The following is a 26,036-nucleotide window of genomic DNA, read 5'->3' on the forward strand; positions in this document are numbered from 1 at the left end:
ATAGTATTTGAAACATTTAACAGAAAAGAATTATTTACAGAAAAAACAACAAAATTTGCTTAAACGAAATTGAATAGAAGATTTATTATATGGGTTCAGTTAAGTGATCTCACATGAAGTACACATACTTGAGTTTAAAAAGCTCAAAAATTAAGATTCTTTAAGATATTTTGAGGATTTCTAACATCAATATTAATGAACTATTATCAGTTCTATTACTGATAATATATATACAGGGTGTGTCAAAAAATGTAGCCTAGCTATACATAGCGGGCTCTACGTTTAAAAGAAGACAATGACGGAACCGATTTCTCAAAATAGCCATAAATTATGAAATTATAGGCCTAAAAAAACAACTTTTTCCATGTTCTTAACCCCCCTCCCCCCTCGTACGGCCCTGATTTACTAAACTCAACTCTCATATTCCTTAAGTTACTTAATAAATTCTATTTAGATATACAAGATGAGTTATAATTAAAGTTGAAATTTTTAAGTATCGATTTATTTATTAAACACCTTAAGAAAGTTCTTTTTTTTTTTTAAAGTGCCCCCATTGTTGCGTCTTGAACTTGTTTGGATTCAATTTTCTGGAAAAAAATTCATAATTTCATAATTCGACGTTAAACATGCATTAAATAATGAAAATAATTCAAATATTTTATAACCCTGAGTAACTAAAATTGATCTTAAGGAAAATTTTATGTGGTTTTAGATGAGAAAGCTTTGTAATCATAGAAAATCGATGAAACCAAGTTGATTGTTTCAGCGAATACATCAAATCCAACTCTGCAACTACTACAGTTATCATGATTATGTCAACCTTGCCATTCGAGATAATGAGGCTATTATTGCTTTACTCAGAATTATCAATGGTTTATGGTTAATGTTATTTAATTGTCTCAGATTTGTTTTGCCTATAAAAGTGTTGGTAACAGGGAATGAAAAGTATTTAAAATAGCAACACAATGAGTGACGATATTTTAAAAAAACTTGACCTTCATGATATCAAAGAATTGGCAAAAATATACGAGAAGCATAAACGAACATTTCCTTATATATACAGTTTCATCCAGAACTGCATCAAAGCACTGGAAATTGGAATGAAAGAGTATGTGACCGTTTATTCGCCTGGAGATTGTTGGAGGGAAGATGGAACATTCATTGCTTCAATGCCAGTGAGTTTCATCAAGTCATAACAATTCCACATTTTACACCTTTATTAAAAAAATTTTAAAAAATATTTTTTAGATCTACGGGCACGATATAGTTCTTCATAGCTTAGACTCTTCAGGGAAAAACTTACAGGGCGCGCTTCTGAAAAGTTCAAAATTCAAGTTCCTCAAAGACCCTTGGAGATATTACACCTGTCTTTATGCAATGCACGAATGGTTTTTCCCTAAAGTATTGAAAATCACTTCAGAGCATTTGAAACTTGAATTAAGTTACGCTGAAGAGATGTTCGTGATGTGCCTGGAGAAGGAGAAAGCACTGAAGTTTGATATTTCCAAGTATAGACCTCCAATGCGATATTTCGCACTCACTTAATATAGATCGGGATTTTAAGGTGTCCTAATGAAGTCTACGTTGCAGCATTAAAGCCTAAAGACTTCCGAGTTATAAAGCAAAACTGGCCATATTCTTGGAGATTCACAGAACAAAAACTGGAAGATTGGACTAAACTAAAGAATGGCTTTGGGGTTTATCTGAAATCTAATGACAAACTTGTATCCTGGGTGATTCCTTCATGTCTAGGTCGCTATATCCTTGATGATCTACTTACTAGATTTGATAAAGAGACATTTTCGCAGGTCAAATGTCTGCCCTGCAAACTCTTAACGAACACAAAAACAAGGGGTATGCTCAATTGGTAATCCAGCACATGGCCAAGTACCTGGCCGAACTGGGATTTGATTGCTGTGGAACTGTGCATCCCACGAATGTGGCTTCTATGAAACTATTCTCAAAATTGGGATTCAAAAGTTTATATAAATGTGGCTATATTGCTGTAGTTCACGAGGGGCAAATCCCTGAAATCGATGAGAAACTTCCATCACATACCGTTTAGCATTAAAAAAAAAAGGTATACAGAGTTATTTAAATTCACCGTTCACCGTTGGAACCTTAAAAACAGTATGAAATAGGAAGTCGGTCAATTGGGGCCGATATTCACGCCCAACAAAATTGTACATTTAAAATCACAATTGTTTAAAAAATCCAAACATTTTCTTATTTGTGCAACATTATTTCTTGTTAAAATATTAAAATGCATATTTGCCTATAACATATACACATAGTGTACAGGATCTGCCTTTGGGCGCTGACACAATCCGTACATGGAAAATCACAAGTTTAATGTATTTTTGAAGATTGTATTTTTGTTTTGTGAAAAAAAACTTAACATTTTAAAAATATTTTCAACCTGCTATGGCTTCCGACTAAAGCGAAAACTGACCTTTACTTCATTTTTTTAGATAGAACATGATAGTTGTTTTTTCTAATAAACATAAGTTTCGTAATATAATATAGTACCGATTTTCAACTGTTTTTGATGAATTTTTTTCTATTTACTCAAAAAGTATTAACTTTTGACAGTTATGATGTATATCGTATTTGTTCATTTTTTCCTGCCCATCGAACGGTACAAGAATAACTGTAGGGTGCTATTTGAAAAAACGACTTTTTGAATTTAAAAATTCTAAATTTCAATAATTTTTTAAAAACTTTTTTCAATATCTTCCTTAATTCTTTAATTATGTATAAAAATCTGTTCATTTTTGAATAATTCCAAATTTACTTCATCAATTAAAGACAAATAATTTTGTAAATAATTAAGTTCTGGTGAAGCTCGACAAGTATCGAAAATGTTGTAAAAATCAATGTAAATCAAAAACAGCTGAGAATCGGTACTATGTTGTGTTATGAAACTTATGTTTATTTTAAAAAAACATTTTTGCTAAAAAAACTGCCATGCTTCATTAAAAAAAATGAAGTAAAGGCCAGTTTTTAGTGTAACTGGAAGTCCTATCAGGTAAAAAATATTTTTTCAACGTCAGGTTTTTCCACAAAACAAAAATACAGACCTGAAAAATACATTAAACCTGTAGTTTTCCATATACAGATTGTGTCAGCTCCCAAAGGCGGACCCTGTATAATGTAATCTCGACATTATACATGACACTACGTTGCAAACAACGTTATATGCCAACAAATTTCCACTTCGGTTGTTTCGAGAACCAGAAACTGTAGCATGCCTATTATAATCTCGGTAGACGTAGAAGTATGCAGTCAATTTTCAGCATCATGTAGAATTATGTTGAACACTTCTGTGATACCTATTAACTCCCCCCCCCCCCCCCCCCCCTCCCACGTGATACGATACATCATCTCTGTCAAATAACAATATGCATTTTAATCAAATTATATTCCCAGGCAATTGGCTGCATATTTGCTCTCATTCTATTCGTATATTAAACAGGAGAATTAGAATTGCTTGTGAAAAACAACTAGTGATTCTGTAGGCAATTGTACAATCCGTACTAAAATGAACTCTAGTGACGATATTTTGGCAGAATTATCCGTAACCGATATCGCCGAGCTGGCTAAAATCTACGAAAAACACAAAATCGAGCTTCCTCACCTGCAAAGCTTCCTGCAGATATGCCTCAAGTCCAGACAAATGGGAATGACGGATTATGTCCACGTTTATTCGCCCGTAGGCTGCTGGAAAGAGGACGGCACCTTCATCGCCAGTGTACCAGTAAGTTTAACTTACATTATAGAACCGTTCATCATTCTCGACTTTAAGAATCATGGCCACGAAATTATTCTACACAGTCTGGATAACACTGGAAAAAAATTAATGGAGGGCCTAGAGAAGACGCAAAGATTTAAATTTCTAATTGATCCTGCAAGAATTTACACGTACTTCTACGCAGTGCACCAAGATTTTTTCCCTAAAGTGTACGATTTTATTGCAGATGTTCGTCAATACAAAATTTATTCTGCAAATAAGCCGAATATGTGGTGCTTGAGGAAGGAAAAGGCCTTAATGTTGGATACTACGTAAGCTAGTAAGTGGGATAGTTTTAAATATAAAAAATTTTCATGATAGAATTTACTCTCAGATGCCCTGAAGGGGTGTATGTGAAGGAGCTTGAATTTAAAGACATTGGGACTATAGTGGAGAACTGGGAACTGAGTTTTGCTGAAGCCGGCCAGAAACTGGCAAACTGGTTGAAGCTCAGGAGAGGATTTGGAGTGTACCTTGCCGAGGATGATAAGTTAGTCTCATGGATCTCCTCTTCATGTTTTGGTAATTAGCAGCTCATCAAGTTGATTTCGAACTCATTGTTCCATTGTCTTTAGGCCAAATGGCTGCTTTGCAGACTCTCGATGAACACAAGAGAAAGGGATATGGTTCTTTGGTGGTTAGGCACATGGCAAAATATTTAGCTGAAGAAGGCTTTGACTGTTGTGGGACAGTCAATCCTGAAAATAAAGCTTCTGAGGCCGTCTTAAAGAAATTAGGTTTTGAAGTGCTGTTTCAGTGTCAGTATATTGCTGTCTATAACAAATATTAAAATCGTATTATGATAACTCATTGTTTTCATAATATACAATTTTAGTTTTTAACAGTCCACTGATATTTTCATGGATTTCAGGAAATTGGTGCGCTGTTTTCTTTCACTTATGTTACAATTTAACACCATTCAATAACGCCTCTTAAGTGTACCTCTGATCCAGAATCACAAGAAAATATTGATAATTTAATTTTCGTGATAGGGGATTTTTTTCAAATTTATTACTATGAGAAATTACAAAAAGCACCTCTGTCCTCAACATTGAAAACATAAAAATACCAATATACGGCCAAATTCCTAAAGTCGTATCTTTACAATGCAACTGCCATTAGTTTTTTTAATCAAACATAATGCAAAAAGGTTAGTTTGGGCTAGTTCAGGTAATCCTTCAATGTAAAATGTATTCAATAATCGCTAAATAAACATGATTTTTATAGAACGGGGGTTTATGAAGCGCTGGCTTGCCATGAAAGATATTAACAAAGTACGTGCGTACGTGCTGTCTGCAGACCGATTAGGACCAACACAAACAGCATTTTAAATAAAAAATATACGTGGTTTTCTATTAAAATTGGGCAACAACTTTCTCGTTTATGTAATTTTTATCAGACTGAGCCAATTTGGGGCTTACGCATTTTTTCAGGATTGACTGGATCTGATGCTCTGTATAACTGTAAAAAAAATGAAGGCATTTAGAGCTCCATCCATCGCGATCAAATTCGATTTTTACAGCTTTCAGGAATTAAAATACATACAGGAAGATTTTTGAAGATCCAACTAGTTTTTAGGAAAATTCCTCACTTCTGCAATTATTATTAGAACGACCCAAACTAGCAAACTAATTTGAACTTTAATTCTTTTTCCCATAAATTCTATTATACGCCTAAAATGCTAAAAATTAAAAAACATTCAGGGTATTTATTGATAAATAGGCAGTTTTATAGAGCTTAAATTTTCGCAACAACTGCTCACCTAGGGGTCCTATGGGCTCTAAATCGCACACAATTTTAAAGTATTAGTAGCTGGGATTATTTCAATGATGGACTACCAATTCGATTGTCTTCCCAAAATTTCAAAAATATATAGTGTTCAGCAAAAAAAGCAAAGATTTGTGCCTCTTTTAGAAGACAGCTGCAGTTAGAGGCTCTATGCCGACTCTAAACGACCATTAGCAGTGATATGCCTCTATAGTTGTCTAGACTAGTTGTTCTTCCTAGATGCCTTCAAGAGTTTCTCCAAGCCAAGTGTATTAGAATTGTACCTGTTTCACTCTATATATATTTTACTATTGTATACTGTGTTGGTGTTCGAGATTCTACAAGTTATTTGAAGGTTAAAAAATTCAAGGTCCAACAATAATCAAATTTTAATCGCGGAGATAATTAATAAATATATAATATAATTAAACAAGCTCATTCATTATCACTAAACGACCTCATCAAGTTAGTAATAACTAAATACTGCGTTAGTGTCCATGAATTGTTATCTGAGTATTGTGGAGTGAAAAAATGTCTGAAAATCAAGATATTTTAGTCGAACTAAACAATGATGAATTACAAGAACTTGTCCAAATGTACTACCCACATAAGCGGAAATTCCACGTGATCTACAGCTTTCTGCAAACAAGTTTAAAGTCCAAATCCGTTCATGGTATGGAAGATTTCGTTCAGATTTACTCACCAAATGGAAGCTGGCGCTATGATGGCACCTTCATCGCATCAATGCCGGTAAGAATATTTAGTTTTTACAAACAATCACTAAAATAAATAATTAGTCCCATGGCCATGATATAGTAGCCCATAGCTTAGATCCTTCTGGAAAAAATCTCACTGATGGCCTCAAGTTCACTAAGAGGTTCAAGTTTGGAGCGAATTCTTCTAGAGACTACACGTTATTTTACGCCATCCATGAACAGTTCTCATCTAAAATTGCAGAAGTTTTCACTGAAACTACGAATTATGAAGTTGAATTTGACGAGGTTGAAATGTGGGCTTTGGATCAAGAAGAAGCTTTAACATTTACTTCTAAAGATTGGTAACTTCTCAAAGATGAAAAGTGCGTAATAGCAGAATTTTTTTGAATCAGGGAAATTCCTGCTGCTTACATTGAAGAGATGGTGTCTAGTGAAATTACCTTGATAAATAGCGTGTGGCCGCATCGTTATCGAGACTCTGAGAATAAACATAGAGACTGGCTGACAGTTGGCTTAGGATATGGAGTTCATCTAAAATCGACTGGAAATCTAGTGGCATGGGTTAAAACTTCCTGTTTAGGTATTTTGAGCATCACTATATGAAGTAAAAAATAAACATAAATAAACTTTGTAGGTCAGTTATGTGCCCTACAAACGTTGGAGGAATATAAAAGAAGGGGTTATGCAGCGGCACTAATCAAGCGCATGTCTTATGAGCTAGCCAAAACTGATCTTGACCCATGCGCACTCGTGACTCTTGAAAATACCGCATCAAAAAACCTTATGAAAAAATTAGGTTTCAAGAAGCTCTATAATTGCGTTTTTATAGGAGTATTCAATAAAAAATAAACCTCATATGTTGCTAATTTCTTAACTTCAACTGGTCATAGTGCCAATTGGCTTATTCACTGACCCATTTTCAGAAACTTCTTCCTAGAATCATTTTTCTAAGTTTCTTTTTTGTTAATTTTCAGGTAATCATCTGATCCTCAATAACTACATATTATCCCCAGATATAGATGGAATGCTAATTCAAATAAAATATAATTGCAATTAGTTAACATATTTAATAAACTAACATTTTTTCATTCTCAATATCGATATTTTCATATCGGTACCGATTTAGGGATTTAAGTTCTTGTTAGCCGGACCGCGGATCACGGAGCACTCCAATTTAACTCTAAACACCATAGTTTTTGATATGTGAGGTTAAGTCAACATTTGTATTTGCTGGATTCGAAATATGATTATGATTGTAATTTAATTACCTGTTGTAAATACGAGACTTCAATATGATATAGGGTTCTAGGATGGTTAATCTTATCTCCACGTCCACCAGTATTGAATACCCATTTCTATTATGTATACAAGCAAATAAAGTTGTGGGTGTAAATGGTAAAGCTCCTTTGGAGCAAAATGTGGAACATAAAATTATGGATTGAGCTTTCAATCATTTCTATTCTGCCTCTTGTATATAGCCTTATACAAGATGATCTCCAGCTCATATCCATGACACATAGTTCATCCTTGGAAAAGTATCTGACTTATTCTCATTCAGTTATTATGCATTTTGAGATACCCCAAAATACTATCTTTGCTTCATTTGTATTTGTAGCTTTGGAACAAGATTTGTCTATATTTGGTAAGTGTAGATTTTATATACTTGCAATAGTGCACCAACCAGTAAGTTGCTACAATACCTTAGCAATCTGCCCCTCATACTGCACCAAAAATGCAGACTAAAAGCAGTTTTTGTTTTAATAGTGGTAGGTACAAGAGGGTTTCAGTAAAGTTAGATTATTAACTAAACATAATAAAAAATGTTCTAAAGAATTACTTTGATAGTTGTCATTAAAATGTGCATAATATACTATTATTAAAACTAAAAATTAAAAAAGGTAGAAAAAACAAATAGAAGCATATATTTTAAAATTTTTTAGTACACCTGTGTTGCCTGAATATCAAAAATTCTTTTCTAGGTTGTTCTACCAGAAATGTATCTCTCTACCTTAAACATGCTTCAATCCCACTCGTCAACCCTGATGGAACAAAAGTTCCCAAAGAATTCAAAGAAATAATCAGACCTGCAATACATAACATTGAATTTTTAACTGACCAAAAAAAGTCTTACATCAATATCACTTCCCCTGATCCAGGAATATATTATGCAGCCACATTTTTGGCTTATGAAGACCCAAGATATGGAAAAATATCCCAACAAGGTATGACTGGCTCAATAAGATAAATATGATATGTAGAAAATATGGATTTTCAGGCCTCAGTCAGTCTTGCGAAGCCTCAGTTGATGCCTCAGTTTATGTATCAAAAATTGAACCTCCATTTATAATAACTGATAATGTGTTGGTTAATGTTGTTGGGCAGAAATCTGATATCCAATATTTTAGGTTTTTGATTCCTAGAGATTTAGATCATGTAATACTAAATATTCCTCAAAGTTCAAATCAAATTTTGTTAAGAGTTGGGTCTGGAAAACCTCCTACTTCAAAGGTCTTTTTATTGGAGAAAACTATAAATTTCTCTTCTCAGATAATATTTGCAGTTCAGCCTCAGACTTGGTATTACTTGTCATTTGATTTTCAATCAAAAACAGAGCTTAACTTCCGTGTGCGGTATTTATCTAACATGGTCTCCTCAGGCCAGAATTACATTGCTCAATCCCTTGGAAATGTCACTTTGTACAACATGTCAGTGGTTACAAAAACCTACCTCACTCACATACTCACTAATAATGAACAGTATGTGAGATATCCACTCCTCAGGGAGGCCTTGACAGAAAGTTATATGTTTTCATATAAACTCCAACCAGAAATGGGAAACACCATGTTTATTCCAGTCAATGTGACCTCTAAGGAATTTTCAGTACTACAGTTCCACATACAGAAGGGGTCTGATATTGGAGGAACATTACAGTATATATTAGCCTTCAAACCTCGTGTTTCCAGGAGTTCCCATTGGATCCAAATTCTTAAAGAACCTGAGAACCATATTGTCATTGGATGCATTCAGAGGAATGCAATAGCCGTTCCGACTTGGCCCAAAAATTGTGTTTCTAGTCAAACTACCTCAGTTTCTCCTTTGATTCTCAATGAGACCACAACAAATTCCACCCTGTTAATTCCCTATCCTGAAAGCGGAGTGTGGTACGCTTCATTTAAATTATTTTGCGGTAAATGTCAACCCTGTAACTGCCCTGAGAGCTGTAAACAAGAGTATGAGGGTTGTGTTGTCAACTGTGAGCTAAATTGTACTGATGGGTGTGAAGATTGTCAGAAGAGTTGTAAAAATACAGTGTTAAGCAAGGAAACATGCAAACAGTGCGATTGTGATGGGCCCTGTTTGAGGAATAGTTCCAACGTGTGTAATACGAGCATAGTTTTTGATGTGAGTTCGAAACCATGCTATTTTGGGAGTTGTGGCAGTCAGGGAAGGTGTGGATTATTTATATCCGAAGGGGTGGCCTATTCTTCGTGTCTATGTTCCAACAATTATAGAGGTAAGTCATTTGATAGTATTTTTGTTCTTTTTTTAATAATTTTTAATAATTTTACGCTTATTTTTTTGTCAGTATAGATTTATGATTTATAATTTCCTTATTACAACTGAAAAATGAAAAAGTCCAATTTTCTAGAAAAGTTTTCCACAAAAAGGAAAGAATTCGTTGTTTTTGTCTCACGATCATTTCGACGCACTCTATACTTTTTAATTGCTTGGGTTTTTTTTCAGGTTTCGACTGCTCAGACGACTCCCTAGCCACCCCATACTACTTAGTTTTACTTGAATTCTTATTTCTCATAATAAGCAACATCCTATTCATTCCTGCCGTCTACATAGCCTACAAACGCAAATACTACTTAGAGGCCCTACTCTATTTTTCAATTTTCCTATCTTCTTCCTTCTACCACGCTTGCGATGCGGGTGAAAATATTCTCAGTTTCTGCGTATTTCGCTTGGCAGCATTGCAATTTGCCGACTTTTTCTCAGCCCTCCTAGCCATATGGCTGACCCTCTTAGTCATGGCAGACCTACCTCCTTTACAATTATCCCTCCTTCAAATGTCCGGTGCAATGATAATTTCCTTTTGCGTCACCCTTAACCGCTACGCCTTATGGATATTCGCTCTTCCCTCCGCTATAGGCGTTGTGATAATTGGGATAAGTTGGTACTTGAAATATAGGAAGTTTAGATGCAGATTCATAGATAGGGGATATCTATATGTTTATTTGCCTGTAGGGAGTCTCGTAGTGTTTGTGGGTTTGATAATATACGCGCTCTTGCAAACTCAGAGGAATTACATGTATTTGCATTCTCTGTGGCACATGATAATGGCGGCGGGAGTATGTCTTTTGCTACCCAAACCCAATACATTCCAGGCTGCAGTATTATTGTGATATCCCTATTTTTGTAAGGTTTAACGTGTGATCTTGTTAACAAAGTGTTGTCTTGCGATCGAACAAAATTTAAAAAGTGTTAGTTTTATATAATGTTGATATTGTTGTTCCTTATGATTGTAAGAGCCAGTGGGTAAACATAGTCCCAAATGGTTTTGACTCTTTTATTTTTGTCCATAATAAATGATGTTGTGATATACATATATACATATATCTGAATCGCGTGCGTTAAAGAAACCTGATTTTCAAACGTGGGCATTACAGATTTGCAATAATATAGTCCTTCTATTGAAATTGAGACTTTTTGTCATATTTTTGTGCAATTTACCTTTTCCTCTCGTATTAAATTACCTTTTCTTACTGCAGAAATGCATTGGACTAAAAACTGTTGTGGTGCGTGTGGTCAGGGCGTTTAGCAAACAACGCTAGTCTAACTAGTGACTAACAGACGGGCTTTATGTCGGAAACATACAAAGTTCAAACTTTCACGTCGACAGTGTGTCCTTTGTAGTATTTATACGGAACATGCTAATATGACTTATCCGAGCCAAAAGGAACATAAAACATATAACCAACAAGTAAAGCGCAAATTTCAATTAATAACAGTATTTATTATCGCATTCCTTCTTCGATATAATCTATAATAGTAAAATGTATGATTGTATTGTAATAATATTCTCTTTAGGCGTTTTAAAAATTTAATTGACGTAACATAACTGCACCCCTACCTAACATTATTATCTAATAATATTATCAACAATAATAAAAATCTTCCCTATAATATGTAAGTTGTAACTCAGATAACACTATACAGAATCAAATATGTACAAGCGCTATTTACAAAATCGTGGATATTACATCCTGCCTGACTTAAGAAATTTTGCCTTAATCTCGAAAAACATCAAAACGATTCCTCATATTGTTTTGGGGCCTAATTTGCCTATAAATATCTCTAAGGTTCGCTTTTATCTTTAGAATTAATCTACACCTTAAGGTCGTTTTATTCTTTTTTTTCATGCGTTAAAGAAACATAATATCACTTTGCTAATATCTACTCTAGATTCAACACAGAGAACTGCAGACCAACATCTCGCAGTTTTGCTAAAATCAGACTTTATCTTTGTGATTGTCCTTGATTCGGAAAAATTGGTGCTAAAATTGGTTTATACGCGAAAAGAGTGTTCTGTTCCCACTTGGGCTGCAAAGTTCAAAGTGAATTGTTAAGACGATTTTAAGAGAGTGAGAGAATAATCAGAAGCAAAATCCGCAGTTGTTAAATAGAGTGTATTGTTCAACGAGTAACGAAAACAGCATTTTCTGTCGCTGGGAGAATGTTTGATCAGTAGTGATCCAGAATTACAGAAAATTATTTTCAACGAGTAAACCACAATACTTTTTCTACGACCATGAATGATGCAAATAGTAAATAAATTATTAAATCGTTTATGTATTATTAACATCGCCAGCTGCACACGCTGTGCTTTGATAATGCACCATTTTATTATAGGAACAGGGAATGTTCTGTCTACAAAAATAATAATGATATTCTTCCCTGTTATTATCCCTATCGTTATTATTAGCAATGATCTTATATGGCTCTGGGAATTTGAGTAAAACAACCCAGCTCTCTGATTATTTCTGCAAAAAGAAAGTCAACCGCCACTATCATTTTCGAAGCTTTATGCCACACGATATCGCATGTTCATCAAACTGCGTCAATTTTATATGAGTTGGAGGGGTGAAGCTAAAGATTTCTTCGAAATCGATAATCGATGAATATAAAAAGCCAAAAATACATCAAGGAAGGTGAATGGTGGGTTCCATCAGTAACTGGATTCAAATCTCAAAGACTAATACAGGGTCAGTGCTGCTCCATTGTGAAAATTTATATTGAAGCCTAGAACCGAGATATTTTGAAGTTGCCTTTTAGAGAGCTGATCAAGATTTCAAAATATATCAACAAGTGTTTGGATCGAGCGTTCATATAGCAAGGATGAAATCTGGAATATAATTTCAGGTGGTGAAGTGAACAATTGGAAAGATTACAAAGATGCTTCAGTGTTGATAGGAACAACCAGAATTTTAGCCTAAAAATACCCAACAGCATGCCCTCCTCGTCATTTTTCTGCATAACTGGTAACCAGAATATAATCCAGGCAGGTATGCTTAAAACGATGATAACTATCAAAATATTAAAATTGAACTAGATAGCAATTAGACTCGTTTGTCCCCTCACGTCTCTACAAAACTTCATCGCAACAATTTCGAATTTTTACCTGAGTTTGTACCTTCTCCCGTAACTTAATAACCCTCCAAATATGCAATCAGGGTAAGGATCTTTCAGAGAAGTAGGCCATTAACGTAATAGAAGACTCATTACTAGGGAGACAAATCTTCACTCAGCTTTGGCAGGGCAACGAAGCGAATCCTTACGACTATTTTATTATCACAAAAATAAAATTATTTCTAACTTACTGACTAACTAATCTACCAGAGGAAGCTAAGATCAGCTACCGCTTGCACCCTCATCTCGGTTTTCCGGAGGCGAAGTTATCTCCACTCCCTGGTCCTCATTGGGAACGATGGCTCTAATAAGCTTTGTCCTCTCTTGATCATCCTCCTGATTGTACTCCTCACTCTCCCTATGCACTAACACTTGCACTACCGTGGATTCACTATTTTGCCTATTTAAGGCCGGCTTAGTGATCGCCCCTTCGGGGGAGGCTTCGGTCACTAGAATGGCCACATCGGAGCTGTAGGTGCACTTTTCGGATTGCGTCCTATGACAGCCGCTGGTGGAGGTCACTGAAGTGGGCCGCACCTTGACCGATCCTGCTCTTTTGCGGCGAACGATGCTACCTCTCTTCATCGGGAGTTCTTCGGCCATCGAAGGGTGGAGAGTCACTGGTCCTTAAAAATGTTCTCTGATATATTGGATTGCTGATATTTTGAGTAAAGTGGAATTTGTTGTGAAATTTTGAATCATTCACGACTGCGTAGAGTTTCTTCATGGCAGTCCCGAATGAAGTTGTTGATCAAAACGTTCAGGTGATTGCAATTATTGGGGGTTGAACTCTTCTTGATAGTTGAATTTTGCTATACAACTCTGATAATTTTAGGCTAAAGAAAGCATGTAATGCAATTGAGTGCTAGCTGTATTCAGTATGGCCTAGAAAGCAATGCCAGGTAACAGTACGTTGCTGGAAAAGCATATTTTGCAATAAGATACTCGTTTAATGTTACCTAACAGGACCACATCCCAAGGAGACACTAGGGAATTTAATCTAGCTATAGTAAGGCCAAGCAAGGAACGTTCCAAGTGTTTTTCAGCTCTTGGCTTATAGATAGATAAGAGATGTACCTACGATAACTTACCCAGCATTCGAATAGTGAATGCTCATGTCTGAGGCTTTAAAAAATGCGTTATTGTTGTTATCCACGAAGTTACCACATGTTTTACCCAGAAGCGAAGGACATTTTGACTTTAATTTTGAATATTGTAAGACAGCTCAATATACAAAGCGATGAGAGTAAAAAAAAATTCAAATGTATATTATTCACAGTAAATGAAGAAAGTTGGCGTAAACTTTATTACCTTGAATTTTGAATTCTTTTTTCAATGCCACTGGGGAAGTTGCTGTGCTGGAAGGGTCTGGTCTTTCTACGGCATCTTGGTGCTTAAGGAAGAAATTATAAAGGCTTCTTCGCCGAGGTCCACCTGCAAAAGTTACCAAGCGCATTACGAACTACTAGTTGAGGAACTATAATCCAGATTGAAAGCTTCTCTTTCATTTTCCAGAGATGGGTCTATAGATTTTCTCTTCTAGAAAAATAGAGACAATAGAACGTATTATTGATGTGGAGGCTCGAATTCGCTGCTAGCCAGGATACAACTTCTAGTAAAATAGGTACGGTAAATACCCTCTTTTTTGAAGTAACAAACTAATTTCATAATTCTACATTACTTTATCGATTTTGTAATATCAGATTACAGAACTCGGAAATAAACATGGACACTTTACTGAAGAAAATTTTACTCTCGAAATCATCTAGAAGACAACCAAATGATTCTCTTGGATTCGTAACTTCCCGGCAACTGTGTCGATATGGTCCTGATATTCTACTAGAGAGCAATGCCATTCACATTTTGTTGATCACGTACCCGAAACAGTTTTGGTGTTATTTAACAGAAGAAAACCAGATGCATAGGGTAGGTCGTTCTACAATCATGCTGTAATGTTGCGTTACCACTACCGGACGTATTTGCGAACCGGATATGGTATTTCCGGACGGGAAATTCCTGCGGCACTTTTCAATGCTCGATTATGTTTACCAATTCGCTAAATCATACCATAGATAAATTTTTCTCATCTGAGTAAGGTGAACTAGACGTGAAGAGGATGGATTTAAATAAATCAGATATACTGCCATTAGTATAGATGATTTTAACATAATTTGTCTTACCTGACGGTGTGGTAGTCTTGGGCGGAGACCCCGTTTCGGGAGTAGCCTGACTCACTTTAATACTGACCACATCGGTGGACTCGCGCCTCAAGTCCAGGTCCTCCGGGGGCACGTTGGCCGCACTAGAGAGCAAGAGCAAGGGCAAGTTTAGCCACGGCCCGCCCAGTTCGCTGAGGTCGCTAGCGTCGGAGGCCCGGGAGGACTTGCGAGAGGAGGCGCGTGACCCGCGATGCACATGTAAGAAAGTCGAAAGGCGGCTGCGCCAATCACCTGGTGACGATGTTTGTGTGGTCTCATCTACTTCTTCTGCTTCCCTTTCCTTTTCTTTCTTCCGCCTAGAATTTCGTATTACCAACCAAATAATATTTGTAGTCTAGAACATGCCTAAGATAATCCTTCCAAGTCTTCTGCATGAGCCTGGCAGCCTTGTCTTGCCTCTTCCAAATCCTGGTTGAAGAAACAATCTCCAGTTCTTTCCTAGTTGGGAACTGCTTTTTGAACTTAACGTCCATTTGTTCTTGCAGCTAGATAATAATTTTTATTAGTTATCTCTCAAATTTCTGCGACTTACTTGTCTAAAATTGTCAGTCTCCTCAACATGTCCCAGCACATGTTTCACAAGGGCGTGAAGAATATCCAGGCAATGGATTTTATTGCCTTTCGCTATCGGGAGGTTAAAGCTGACCAATGCAACTGTGTTGGGCTTGGGAATGCCCAGCGGAGGATCTAGGGAAGCGATGAAATCTGACAGTTGTGAGAATCTGATGAATTGGGCTGCGTGAGGGTCATATCTACGGAATATTCGAAAATATAAACTCTGCAATTTTGTTTAAGTTATTTGAAGACCTACTTGCTCCAACGAATATAAAACATCTCCAAATCATCCTCAACAATCCCGATCTCCTCCTCCTGATGGGCCTGATTGAAATTCTCTAATATAATGGCAATATACATGTTGATAACAATCATGTAGTTGATGATTATGAAACTAGTGAAGTAGATAATCGCCAGCAAGGGATATCCGCAGTTGCCATTGGTTTGGTTTCGGTAATGGGGATCACAGTCTGGATACTCGATCATCAAAGCTTCAAGAACATCATTCCAGCCGGCTGAAGTAGTGAGGCGAAACAGAAGATGCATTGAGCGGCCGAAGGTTTCGAAGTTCACCATGTCGTCCAAAGCCCCTGTAGACGCGTTTTTAAAATGGACGTAAGGGAGGAAAAAGTACTTACCTGTTTGTCGAACATGGCCGAATAAAAACATTCCGATAATGGCATAGATGAAGGTTATGAGGGACAGCAACGCTCCGATGTTGAATAGGGCTGGAAGGGACACTACTAGGGCAAACAGGAGCTTTCTGATGCCTTTTGCTGCCTAAAAAATTGAGTAATTATTATATTGTTGGTAAAAGAGCTGATGATGGAGAAACAACTACCCTCCAGAGGGAAGTGAGTTATATCTGAAAATTCTAGGGACTAGAATCTTCAGATTAATCAACAGTTAGAGACGCGCAGTTGGGCCAGTTTTAATTTTTAGAGGCTACATTCGGATTTTAATAGATACCTCGTAAATGTTAAAATCTCTGTAGGTAAAACTGTGAAACAAAAGTAAAAGAATCTCCTTGAAGGACGAGAAATTAAGACTTTCTCATTGCCCGCCTACAGGTCTGCTTTTTCACCAGTGCTAGCGAATACAATGTACTATGCTCCCCATTCGACATTTTCTTTTATTTTTTGTATTATTACTTTGAATTTTGAATCTTATTGAAACTTCCTAGAATTTTACCAACTTTTTTGCGGCCCTCATGTTCTCTTCCAAATTGACTGATTAGCTCGGATGGCACAATTTCATGGTTACTTACCTTTATCAGCCGTAATATTCTCCCTATTCTGAACACTCTCACAACCCTTAGCAGTGTAGGAGATACAGGGAAGTCAATCATAATATCCTCCATGAGTATCCCCAAAATCGAAGCTAGCACTAGCAGGAAATCGAACACATTCCATGGCACAGTAAAATAATGGTATCTTAATCCTATCATCTTCACAATGGCCTCTAGAACGCAAAAAATAAATGTTTCAGTCAACCTTAGCTGCTTTTGATCGCTTCTCACCTAAACTAAACACTGTAGTAAAAAATGCATTGCTAACTTCCAAAACAAAAAACACAGCATGGGGTTGCCCGTAATGCTCAATGCCCATGGAGAGCATGTTCAGAAATATTAGTACGAAGATGGCGATTTCGAAGCGTCTCGAATTAGACAAGTCGTAGAACATAGCTAAAAAAGCATTCATCGGCCTCTTGATGACCTTTTGCGGTTTCTTTCTTCCCAATTTCTTCATTGCTGTGTAATAGTGCTTCTGGCTTTCCGTGAGGAACATTTCCAGAACTCCTCCTTCGTACTAAAGTGGCCCTGTTGTAAAATTGATTAAATGTGTTAATATTCTTACCTTCTTTTTAAGCATATTAAAATTGTCAATAATAACTCCAATGAACAGGTTAAGTGTGAAGAAAGACCCACAGACGATGAAAATAACGAAATAGATGTAGGCGTATAAGTTCGCTTCTCTTTTAGGTTGGAGGTTCACCCCTCTGGCGTCGACTGCGTCGGCCATGACCTCCATCCATCCTTCAAAAGTGGCCTAAAACAACTAAAGTGAAAACCAAACTTCCCCGCTTTAACTGACACATGATGCGCACCACTTGAAATAAAGCCAGGTAAGCCACTCCTACGTGATCGAAGGATATTTTAGAGTTCTCCCAAGTGTAATTTAATCTAACACAGTCCCATTTTGTATCAACGATCTAAAAAGGAATCTATTTATGAAGAAACCTTTTCCTTATTGGGAAATATACGCGACTTACTCCGACTTCTAGTCGTTCCCCCTCCTCATCCACACACTTATAAAATTTTCCACTAAAAAACTGCACCCCCATAATGGAGAATATCAGCCAAAACACTAAACACACCAACAATACGTTGAATATACTGGGGATAGCGTACATGAGGGCGTTCACCACTATCCTCATTCCCTGCCATCGACTTATTGCTCTGAGAGGGCGTAACGCCCGTAGGGTCCTTAGGGACCTAAGAACCTTTAGGTTTTCGTTTTCTTCGATTAGAAGGCTAAATAATGAAACCTGGAATGGATTTTACAGTTATTATGCGATTGATATTCCCTCAAAACACTGAGAAATCATTTTCATTAACGATCGATCTATGCATATAACCAAAACGTAACTAATAATACTTACAAAAACAATTAAAAAATCCAATAGCGTCCAAAAACTACTGAAATATTTGTTGAACCCCAAAGCAATCCATTTAAAGAACATCTCGATAATAAATATGATGGAAAATGCCAAATTCGTCCAGTAAAGCAGCTTCTTCAATCTGGGGTTTTCGTCCAGATGAATATCTTCGAAGCACAGCGTCACACTGGACGCAAAAATTAAGACCAAAATGAACCATTCAAAGGCCGCAGTGTCCACTACTGCCAGGACTGTAGTCCTGAACTGTGTCCACTTTAGTCCGATTTTAGATTGGCTACATTTATCTAAACAAGAACACCTGAAATTTACGTATTGTAGAGTTGGTAAATAAGGAAAGTGGTTGGACTCATACTTTTGGTAAAAACTTCTTGGAAAACAATTTGAAGGAACTTTTGGGGTCTTATGTTTGCCAAACCCCGGAAAACTGCTTACTCCATCTAGGAAGTGGCCCTTGGAGTCGCGTCTGCCTCCCAAAGTCAGCTCGTCCACGTAGGAAACCAAGGTTTGCCAAGGTTGTAGATTATTGTCGTTCAGATTATCCCTGTTTTTGTTTCTATCTTTTACTTCTTCCTTGTGTTCTTCTTTGCACTCGACTTTAGTTGACTGAACCTCTTTGTCAGGTTTATCATCTAAAATAGTGTTTTCTGTATCTGAAATTGTGGCAGTTGAAAAGGGTTGGTGCTGTGATAAAAACTTACCTCTGCTGCTGTTAGTAGTCTCAACCCCCGAAGACATGGTTCGTAGCTTACGCCCTTCGTTATTACTATATTTCGGAGGTGTTTCACTTTCTTTCGCAGTTAGGAAAATTGCGTAATGCTGTTGATTGTCTTTCTCGAGGAGAGGTTCCTGAAATTATATTTATGGAAACCATTTTCACTTATGTCCAGACGAACAAACATTTGTTAGAGCATCGGAGAGATACGTGAGATCGCCACTCACCAATATTAACGACATTATGACGGGGATAAGTAGGTGACGGAAAATATAAAAAAGGAATGCTGCTTTTTCTCTACAAAGTGATATTTAGTTTGGAACTCAATGGAAATATAGTCCTGAAAGTCAGAAATCTGAGAATTTTCTTTGTATGTTTACCTGATATTCTGGAATATCATAGCTGATTATGGAAATTGGTCTATTCATAGCCTCCTGGTAACTCCTCTTATCTCTGGGAAATTGTTGCGACTTCTTGAATTCAGCTGAAATATTCAACTAAGTCCGGAACATTCGGAACTATTACGGATTATCTACCAGCTTTTAAAGCTTCTTCCTCCGCATGTCTTTGCATGACTTCCCGGACAATCTGCTCTAATCGGGAGTTGTTCTCGTTTTGCTCCTGTTCTTGTCGATGTTTCCGCACCAAGTCTCTTATTCTTTGGAAACTCTGGGCCAGTTTTGACACGTCACCAACTTCCTATGTAGAATTTTACATGTTTACATTCGAAAATCATCTATAGAATGGTCCTAAATTCATAGCTATATAATATTGTTGTAAAATTCGTTAAAGATTTAAAAATAGTAAATAGCTGGATATCTATAGTTATTTTGCAACCCCTAAATGTGTTTTTGGTGCGATAAATATTTACAAATCGGTAGTTTTAAATTGGAGTATTTCCTTCAGACCTAAATGTTTTACTTTCTTTAGAACATGTGGCAAGGCACGTAGAAACAGTTTTGGATCTCGTGAAATGGATTTCTTGGGGGTATCTGGGAATCCGGCTCATCCTGAAGAGAAGTCAAATCCTACGTTGTTTAATGGTGGGATGGAAAGAAAACATTATCAAGTAAAGGAGTATCCCATTTAACCTTCACGACCACTAAAATTTCCTATAACTAAAACGGGCTAGTATTTCTCAGTCGCTGGCTTAGCTACATCCCCGCTACCTTCCTTAAAGCGGAGAGGCCCTAAATTTCTAATTACACCGGAGGCGAGTGTAAATCTTTACCGGAATCTGCCTGATATTTAGGAGAATTTCTTGCAATAAGAATCTATCTAGGAGTCTTCCAGATCGAAATTTTAGTTAAAGCAAAATAATCACTCGGTTTTATATATTCCTAAAGCCTTCTAAAAAAGCAAAAATTATCTTGAATGGTAAAAGCCAACCATCGGAACTGCAAAGAACTTAGGATGGAGAAAAATGTTTTCATAATTCATAAACGGAAATCCTTAATGCGATTGGAGGGTGGAAATCAATAAAAACAATATATCTTTCAGATCATGGGAAGATAAGTTGCCGAAACTTGAATCTGGACTAAGCATCGTAGGGACATCCCTGAAGGGTGCGTGGGTTTACCAGTCTCTTATATTAAAAAACCTTTAACATGTTGATGGTAATTTATTACAATTGGGAAGACAGCGAGATTTCTGTCGAAAGACATGCACTGCCATATTATAGCCGCAAATCCTGTTTTACCTTTAACTAAAATTCACTTTATTTTCTTTTTATTATTCTTAGTTTCGATAATATTCAACTCAAAATTTTCATGTGTATGTCTACAATATAACTATATGTATGACTTTTTAAACGCGTTCATACTAAGTGGTAAGGCAGTATACCATTTGTGCTTACTAGGACTAACTATGGTTTATAATAATTATTATAAAAATCTAACTCTACCGTAAAAGCAATGCAGCATTTAAAACCTAGAAGCAAAAAAGTTAAAGAACATGTTTCACCATGTTTTTGAAGCTCGATTGAACTCCGGTTTAATGAGATATGGAACTGATTTAATTGGAAAACTTACCATCGTATTGTAGAGCTGTAAATAGTGACTTTTTATTTATAAAATTAAAATTCGATTTAAATAGTTATATAAACTCTACTTTTTTCGATATATAGCGCAGTTGAGAGGGCCACTAGTACTTAAAAGCTATCCAAAATCATCCCGAAGACAATTCTGATTATTTGTAAATGCAACCTCGGTAATTAAATGCAATTATTCCTTTTCTCTTACCTCTTTCCGGTGCTTGAGTTCTTCCGAATTGAAACTATTGAGTAGCAGCGCCAAGAACAAATTGAGTACCATAAAATTGCCCATAACCAAAGTGGGAAGAAATACTGCTAAGCAAATCCCCGGTCCCTAAAACAGTAATAAAACTCTTAATTGCATTAATTATATCTGAAGAGATCATAAAATTATGGATAACAATGAAAACTACAAAGGCGGCGCTAATTTCGAGTTTTATGGCATTTTGGTATCGAATGGGGAGTAATTGATTGTGCTAAAATGTAACAATAACGCGGCTTTATTTGAGAGTTTGATTGGGTTTCGAGGGTTGGAATGTTGGCTTATTTGTATTGGGGACATTATGATTGTATTGGTTTTGTGGTTTAGTATTCATGATTTCCTATGCAATTAACAGCATTGTGTAAAATTGTTAGAATGTCAGAAGTGAGAATTAGAAATACGATATGTACTCTCTATAAGGAAAAATGATTTCGAATTTGTTGATCTTTCTATAGATGCAGAAAATCAAAACACAGTGGTGTTTTGATTTTCAATTGAATTTTCCACTACCGCAAAGCTTTAAGCTTAAAATCGAACTCTTACAGTAGCGTACCAAACTTACCTCCTTTTTTTCTGCTCGCATACAATCCCACAAAGGCTCAATCCACTCTCCGCATAAAATGCGGAAAATCATCATAAATGAGTGGAAAAAGTCAGTGAAGTTCCACCTAAAAACGCCAATCATCGATCAGTTACATCCACGCTTGGCCCTCTATAAACAAATCCTGAATCCTCGCATTTGGATAGCAGAAACAGGACTCGGAGTAAGAACAAACTTATACGTTTCAATCTAAACTTAGTTCTAAAAGAACGACAAAACGAACTGATTTCGAACGACAAAAATGACTCACCGTGGAACAGGATCAGGGTAAAATTTCTCCACGGAATAATCTTTGGCAAACAGCTGCATGCCAATAACGGCAAAAATATAAATAACGATAACCAAAACAAAAGTCAAATTTCCCAACGCTCCAATGGTGCTAATAATGATACTCAGCAGCACTTTCATCGTAATCCACGACTGTGCTAATTTTAACACTCGAAGCTGCAAAAAAAAACAATTTACAAACTAAACACCCTTTAGACCTAAAGGACTTACAAGGCGAAGCCCTCGCAACACAGAAAGTCCATCAACAAGCTCAAAAATGAGATCAAGGAGACTTGCTGAGACTATTATTAGATCGAAAATATTCCATCCGCAGTGGAAGAAGTCTTTGCTTAACGCCATTATCTTCATGCAGCACTCGAAAGTAAAGATCGAGGTAAATACCTTAAAAGTGAATATTATTGCATGTAATTGTGTCGTAAAGTACCAACCTTATTGCCAATATCCAGCGCTCGCAAAACAGATTCACTCATTCCATGATGTTCCATGGCCAAGAACATCGTATTGAGCACAATGCAAACCGTAATTGCCAGCTCGAATAGAGGATCCTTAACAATTTGGTAAAGCCCCTGTTGGAATTGGAGCCACCCATCGTAATCCATGCAACATCTTTCACAACAAGAGCAATTTCTATCTGGTATTTCACTATCTGGAAAATTTGAAAGCTCCAAAAGCACTTAAGGATTAAAAAGTGATTAATACTCGCCTATGACGACAATATGGGAGAGATAATCGGGCTGCAAAGCATACATTTCGCTTTTCTTCTTGTTGGCTCCCACACCGTTGCACTTAATCACCTTAATTTCTTTCGGGCTGACGGCCACAGTAACAGGTGTTACTTCCAACCGCTGGCAAGGAAGAGTCGTTATAGAGTTTAGAAATAATGTGAGGCTGTTATGAAAATTCTGATTTATAGGTTTTTTGAGCGAAATTCCCTTCTTGACGTTGATAAATTAAAGTTTTACTTAATAAAGTCTTACTCGTAAAGATGAATGCACGTGGGAGACGTCCTCGGATGTGGCGTCGCCTTCTTCATGGTCGTCCACAACTCCAGAGTCGTCCAATGAGGATTGTTTGCCTTCGCCGCTATTGCTACTCGCCTGGCGGCTTTGCAAGCCGCTCCTGGTTGGACCTAAGGAGTTTCTCAAATTAAACACCAGTGAGATTGGCGGGAAAGAACGTTGAGACATGATTGGCTACTACCATAAAACTGTGCGCCTTGAGAGAGTGGAAAAAAGTTAAAGACTCAGGCAGTCAGTCTCGCCAAATCGCACTGAACGGTACACGGGAGTCACGTGGGAACACGGCTTGCTCGCACTAACGCGAAAATGAAAAAAACCGACTAGATATTGAGTATTTATGATGCGTAGGGTGGAAAATACCTTTGCAGCTTAGGGAGCTAGGCAGGAGCAAAAGTATTGTTATTTATCCTCTAATTGACGAAGGAAAGTTCTATTTTCTATGAAGGTCGTAGAAAAATTCATTTTTCACACGCGTTGTGACTTTACACCAGTCGTGTGGAAAAGTGCCATTTCCGACACTAGTTCCCTGAAACCAAACTCTTCATGTTCGCCCTAATAATAACATTATTTCACTGTTACCGATCGTTTTGTTAGACAAATTGGGAGTGATGCTATGACAAATTGTATAACGCATTGTTGGCATCAATCTGTCCCAGTTGCTGCAATTAGTCAGCCGCCCACTGAGTCAGTAACTAGACAGAGGATGGAAATTTATTAGCCGTTGTTAATGATGCATTTTGACTGTATGGTCGGTATTCGAGCGAACAGGAATTGCAGATTTGTTTTCGTTATTGTATGTGGTGATGTTAAAAATGGGCCTGTGATTTGGTTAAATTTGCAGCTCATATGAGTGGAATATATAAACACAATTCAACAATTTAATTTGTGTTAGGCCCGAAAACTGCTGCGAAATTACTTTTGTTTTTTGTGTTAACTTTGACTTACTATAAGCTTCTTTGCTTCTCCAGAGGAGAAAGTTCGCGTTCTTAGCCTTGAGACTTTGGCCTACATTTGAGAACAAAAGCAATCCTTGTTGTTTTAATTGCTTTATTGCTGTTCTGAGGACTTTTTCCAATTTAGGAGATAGTCAGATAAATGGAAGGGTTATAAAAATAATGTAACTGGCAGAAATGAAGCCTAAAACAGCTGACAGTGACTTCCACTAATGTTGTTGCTGAGTAGAAGCCCATGCTTCTAATTTGATTAACAGGCGTGAGCAAATTAACCGTTCTTGAAATAGCACGTGGTGCTCAATAGCAAGGCGCCGCGAAACAATTTGGATCTTTTACGAGATTTTTATAGCCAACTGATATGCTCCACTTTCGGCCAAGTTTGTTTCGGCAAAGCCCTCTAATAGGTTTAAAACTCTCATTTCATAATAAGCAGTATACTTTGCGATTTCAGAAGAAATACAGTTGACCATTCTTCCACAATTCCAGTCGAAGAAGAGACATGTGTGAAAAGTATTTTTTCACACGCATACGAGTGTATTCATCTATACTCACCCAAATTTTTGTTCGGATGCAGTGTGTCTGGATATTTCGGATCTGCAAGCTGCACATGTTTTTGTGCTGGATATGGTATGGGAAGCTGTTGGGGTCTTGGAGATCCGCTATGCTGGCTGTGTTTAGGGCTTGGGCTGCGACTAGGAGTTACCGACCTAATAATTTTCCAATTATATCAAATAATGTGGTGTATAAATTCGAGCTTACCTAGTACTTTTCTTCGGAGAAGGCTTATTCGAAGCCGAGTCTTTGCTCTCTATTTTATTGCCGCTATTTTCCAAGACATTTCCGGTCTCGCATTTCTGATTTGACGAGTTTCTATTGCGTTTCCGCCGCCGGGTTTTCTTTCTACTGTAAGACGATAGCAAGACGCCTTTTCTGGCATCAATTTTTTTCAGTTTGTGCTTGGATAGTCGTTTCACGTTCAAAACAGTCGGGTCGAAACTAAAGGTGGAGTCTTCCCGATGGTCCACCAACTCCTTTTTGCGCTCCTGCAATATCAGTCACGAGTGGCTCTTAATCCCGCCGAAGTCTTAATCCTTTGAGGCTTTGAAAACTCGAGGATTTCGAATGGATTAATACTAAAGCCGCTATGGCGTGATTGCGGATTTATAGCTGGCAATGGGGAATAGAGTGGCGCAATAAAACTTTGATATTAATGAGCCGGAATGAAACAGTATGCGCTAATTGCCGTATAGTCGGGTTCAACTGCAGAATGTCGTGGGCAGTAATCAATTTTTGTGTGCATTGCAATGCCTGGATAGTTTTATTTTTATGTTAGTTTGACCTAATTACAAGCTAAACATGTTAATTTGGTTTTAATTGAAGTTTATTCGTTGATTGTTTGGCCACGAAATTGATCACGGAAGAGTTAAGTTGTCCTCTTTTAACATGGTTGTTGCGATAATAATTATTTATGCTTACCTCTTGTGTGATTTCAGCTTCCTCTTCGTAACTAAGAGCTACCACAGCCAACATTAGGTTGATAAGGTAAAAGGAACCAAAAAATACTACTACGGTAAAAAATGATACGCTTATTGGCCCACACGCCGCCAACACCTGAAAAGGTAATCAAATGTCTTGAATTGCTTCAATTTAAGAGAGCAGATTTTAAAAGGTACATATGAAATTTTACGTAATGGGTGCGTTCAGAGGGTACCAACGTTGTAGCGTTTTAGTGCAACGATTTCATTTTGCT

The 26,036-nt window shown here is 37.0% G+C and overlaps 6 protein-coding genes across 6 annotated transcripts; 4 read left to right on the forward strand and 2 right to left on the reverse strand.

The window, feature by feature from the left end:
• Positions 1–921: 921 nt before the first annotated feature.
• Positions 922–2,455, forward strand: LOC136410838 (uncharacterized). The gene is made up of 4 exons (XM_066393192.1): positions 922–1,175; positions 1,249–1,508; positions 1,565–1,752; positions 1,809–2,455. The coding sequence occupies exons 1-4, from the start codon at positions 966–968 to the stop codon at positions 2,063–2,065; spliced, it is 915 nt and encodes a 304-aa protein (XP_066249289.1). The 5' UTR covers positions 922–965; the 3' UTR covers positions 2,066–2,455.
• Positions 2,456–3,523: 1,068 nt separating this feature from the next.
• LOC136410803 (uncharacterized) lies at positions 3,524–4,596 on the forward strand. The gene is made up of 4 exons (XM_066393144.1): positions 3,524–3,757; positions 3,806–4,062; positions 4,125–4,312; positions 4,366–4,596. The coding sequence occupies exons 1-4, from the start codon at positions 3,542–3,544 to the stop codon at positions 4,578–4,580; spliced, it is 876 nt and encodes a 291-aa protein (XP_066249241.1). The 5' UTR covers positions 3,524–3,541; the 3' UTR covers positions 4,581–4,596.
• A 1,420-nt stretch (positions 4,597–6,016) lies between these two features.
• On the forward strand, positions 6,017–7,146 carry LOC136410759 (uncharacterized). Its single transcript, XM_066393068.1, has 4 exons — positions 6,017–6,307; positions 6,355–6,614; positions 6,666–6,853; positions 6,908–7,146. Exons 1-4 carry the CDS (start codon positions 6,089–6,091, stop codon positions 7,120–7,122), a joined length of 882 nt encoding a protein of 293 aa, XP_066249165.1. The 5' UTR covers positions 6,017–6,088; the 3' UTR covers positions 7,123–7,146.
• A 406-nt stretch (positions 7,147–7,552) lies between these two features.
• LOC136410883 (post-GPI attachment to proteins factor 6) lies at positions 7,553–10,838 on the forward strand. Its single transcript, XM_066393244.1, has 4 exons — positions 7,553–7,915; positions 8,253–8,495; positions 8,549–9,787; positions 10,018–10,838. The coding sequence occupies exons 1-4, from the start codon at positions 7,666–7,668 to the stop codon at positions 10,680–10,682; spliced, it is 2,397 nt and encodes a 798-aa protein (XP_066249341.1). The 5' UTR covers positions 7,553–7,665; the 3' UTR covers positions 10,683–10,838.
• A 434-nt stretch (positions 10,839–11,272) lies between these two features.
• Positions 11,273–15,480, reverse strand: LOC136411031 (sodium channel protein 60E-like; the record flags this gene model as incomplete). Its single annotated transcript, XM_066393436.1, has 4 exons — positions 11,273–13,592; positions 13,926–13,952; positions 14,278–14,400; positions 15,147–15,480. Coding segments are annotated over 4 exons (888 nt in total), but the record flags the coding sequence as incomplete, so codon positions are not given.
• Positions 15,463–25,816, reverse strand: LOC136411032 (sodium channel protein 60E-like). Its single transcript, XM_066393437.1, has 25 exons — positions 25,763–25,816; positions 25,053–25,329; positions 24,839–25,009; positions 23,292–23,443; positions 23,014–23,159; positions 22,743–22,956; positions 22,525–22,695; positions 22,277–22,470; positions 21,988–22,093; positions 21,372–21,497; positions 21,162–21,176; positions 19,668–19,830; positions 19,512–19,615; positions 19,118–19,265; positions 18,772–19,069; positions 18,402–18,717; positions 18,012–18,287; positions 17,847–17,951; positions 17,597–17,788; positions 17,260–17,548; positions 17,008–17,201; positions 16,379–16,520; positions 15,997–16,330; positions 15,718–15,937; positions 15,463–15,670 (listed from the first exon to the last, which is right to left on the reverse strand). Exons 1-25 carry the CDS (start codon positions 25,814–25,816, stop codon positions 15,482–15,484), a joined length of 4,596 nt encoding a protein of 1,531 aa, XP_066249534.1. The 3' UTR covers positions 15,463–15,481.
• Between the last annotated feature and the right edge of the window lie 220 nt (positions 25,817–26,036).

This window comes from Euwallacea similis, chromosome 9 (genome assembly GCF_039881205.1).
Source record: "Euwallacea similis isolate ESF13 chromosome 9, ESF131.1, whole genome shotgun sequence".
NCBI classification, from domain to species: domain Eukaryota; kingdom Metazoa; phylum Arthropoda; class Insecta; order Coleoptera; family Curculionidae; genus Euwallacea; species Euwallacea similis.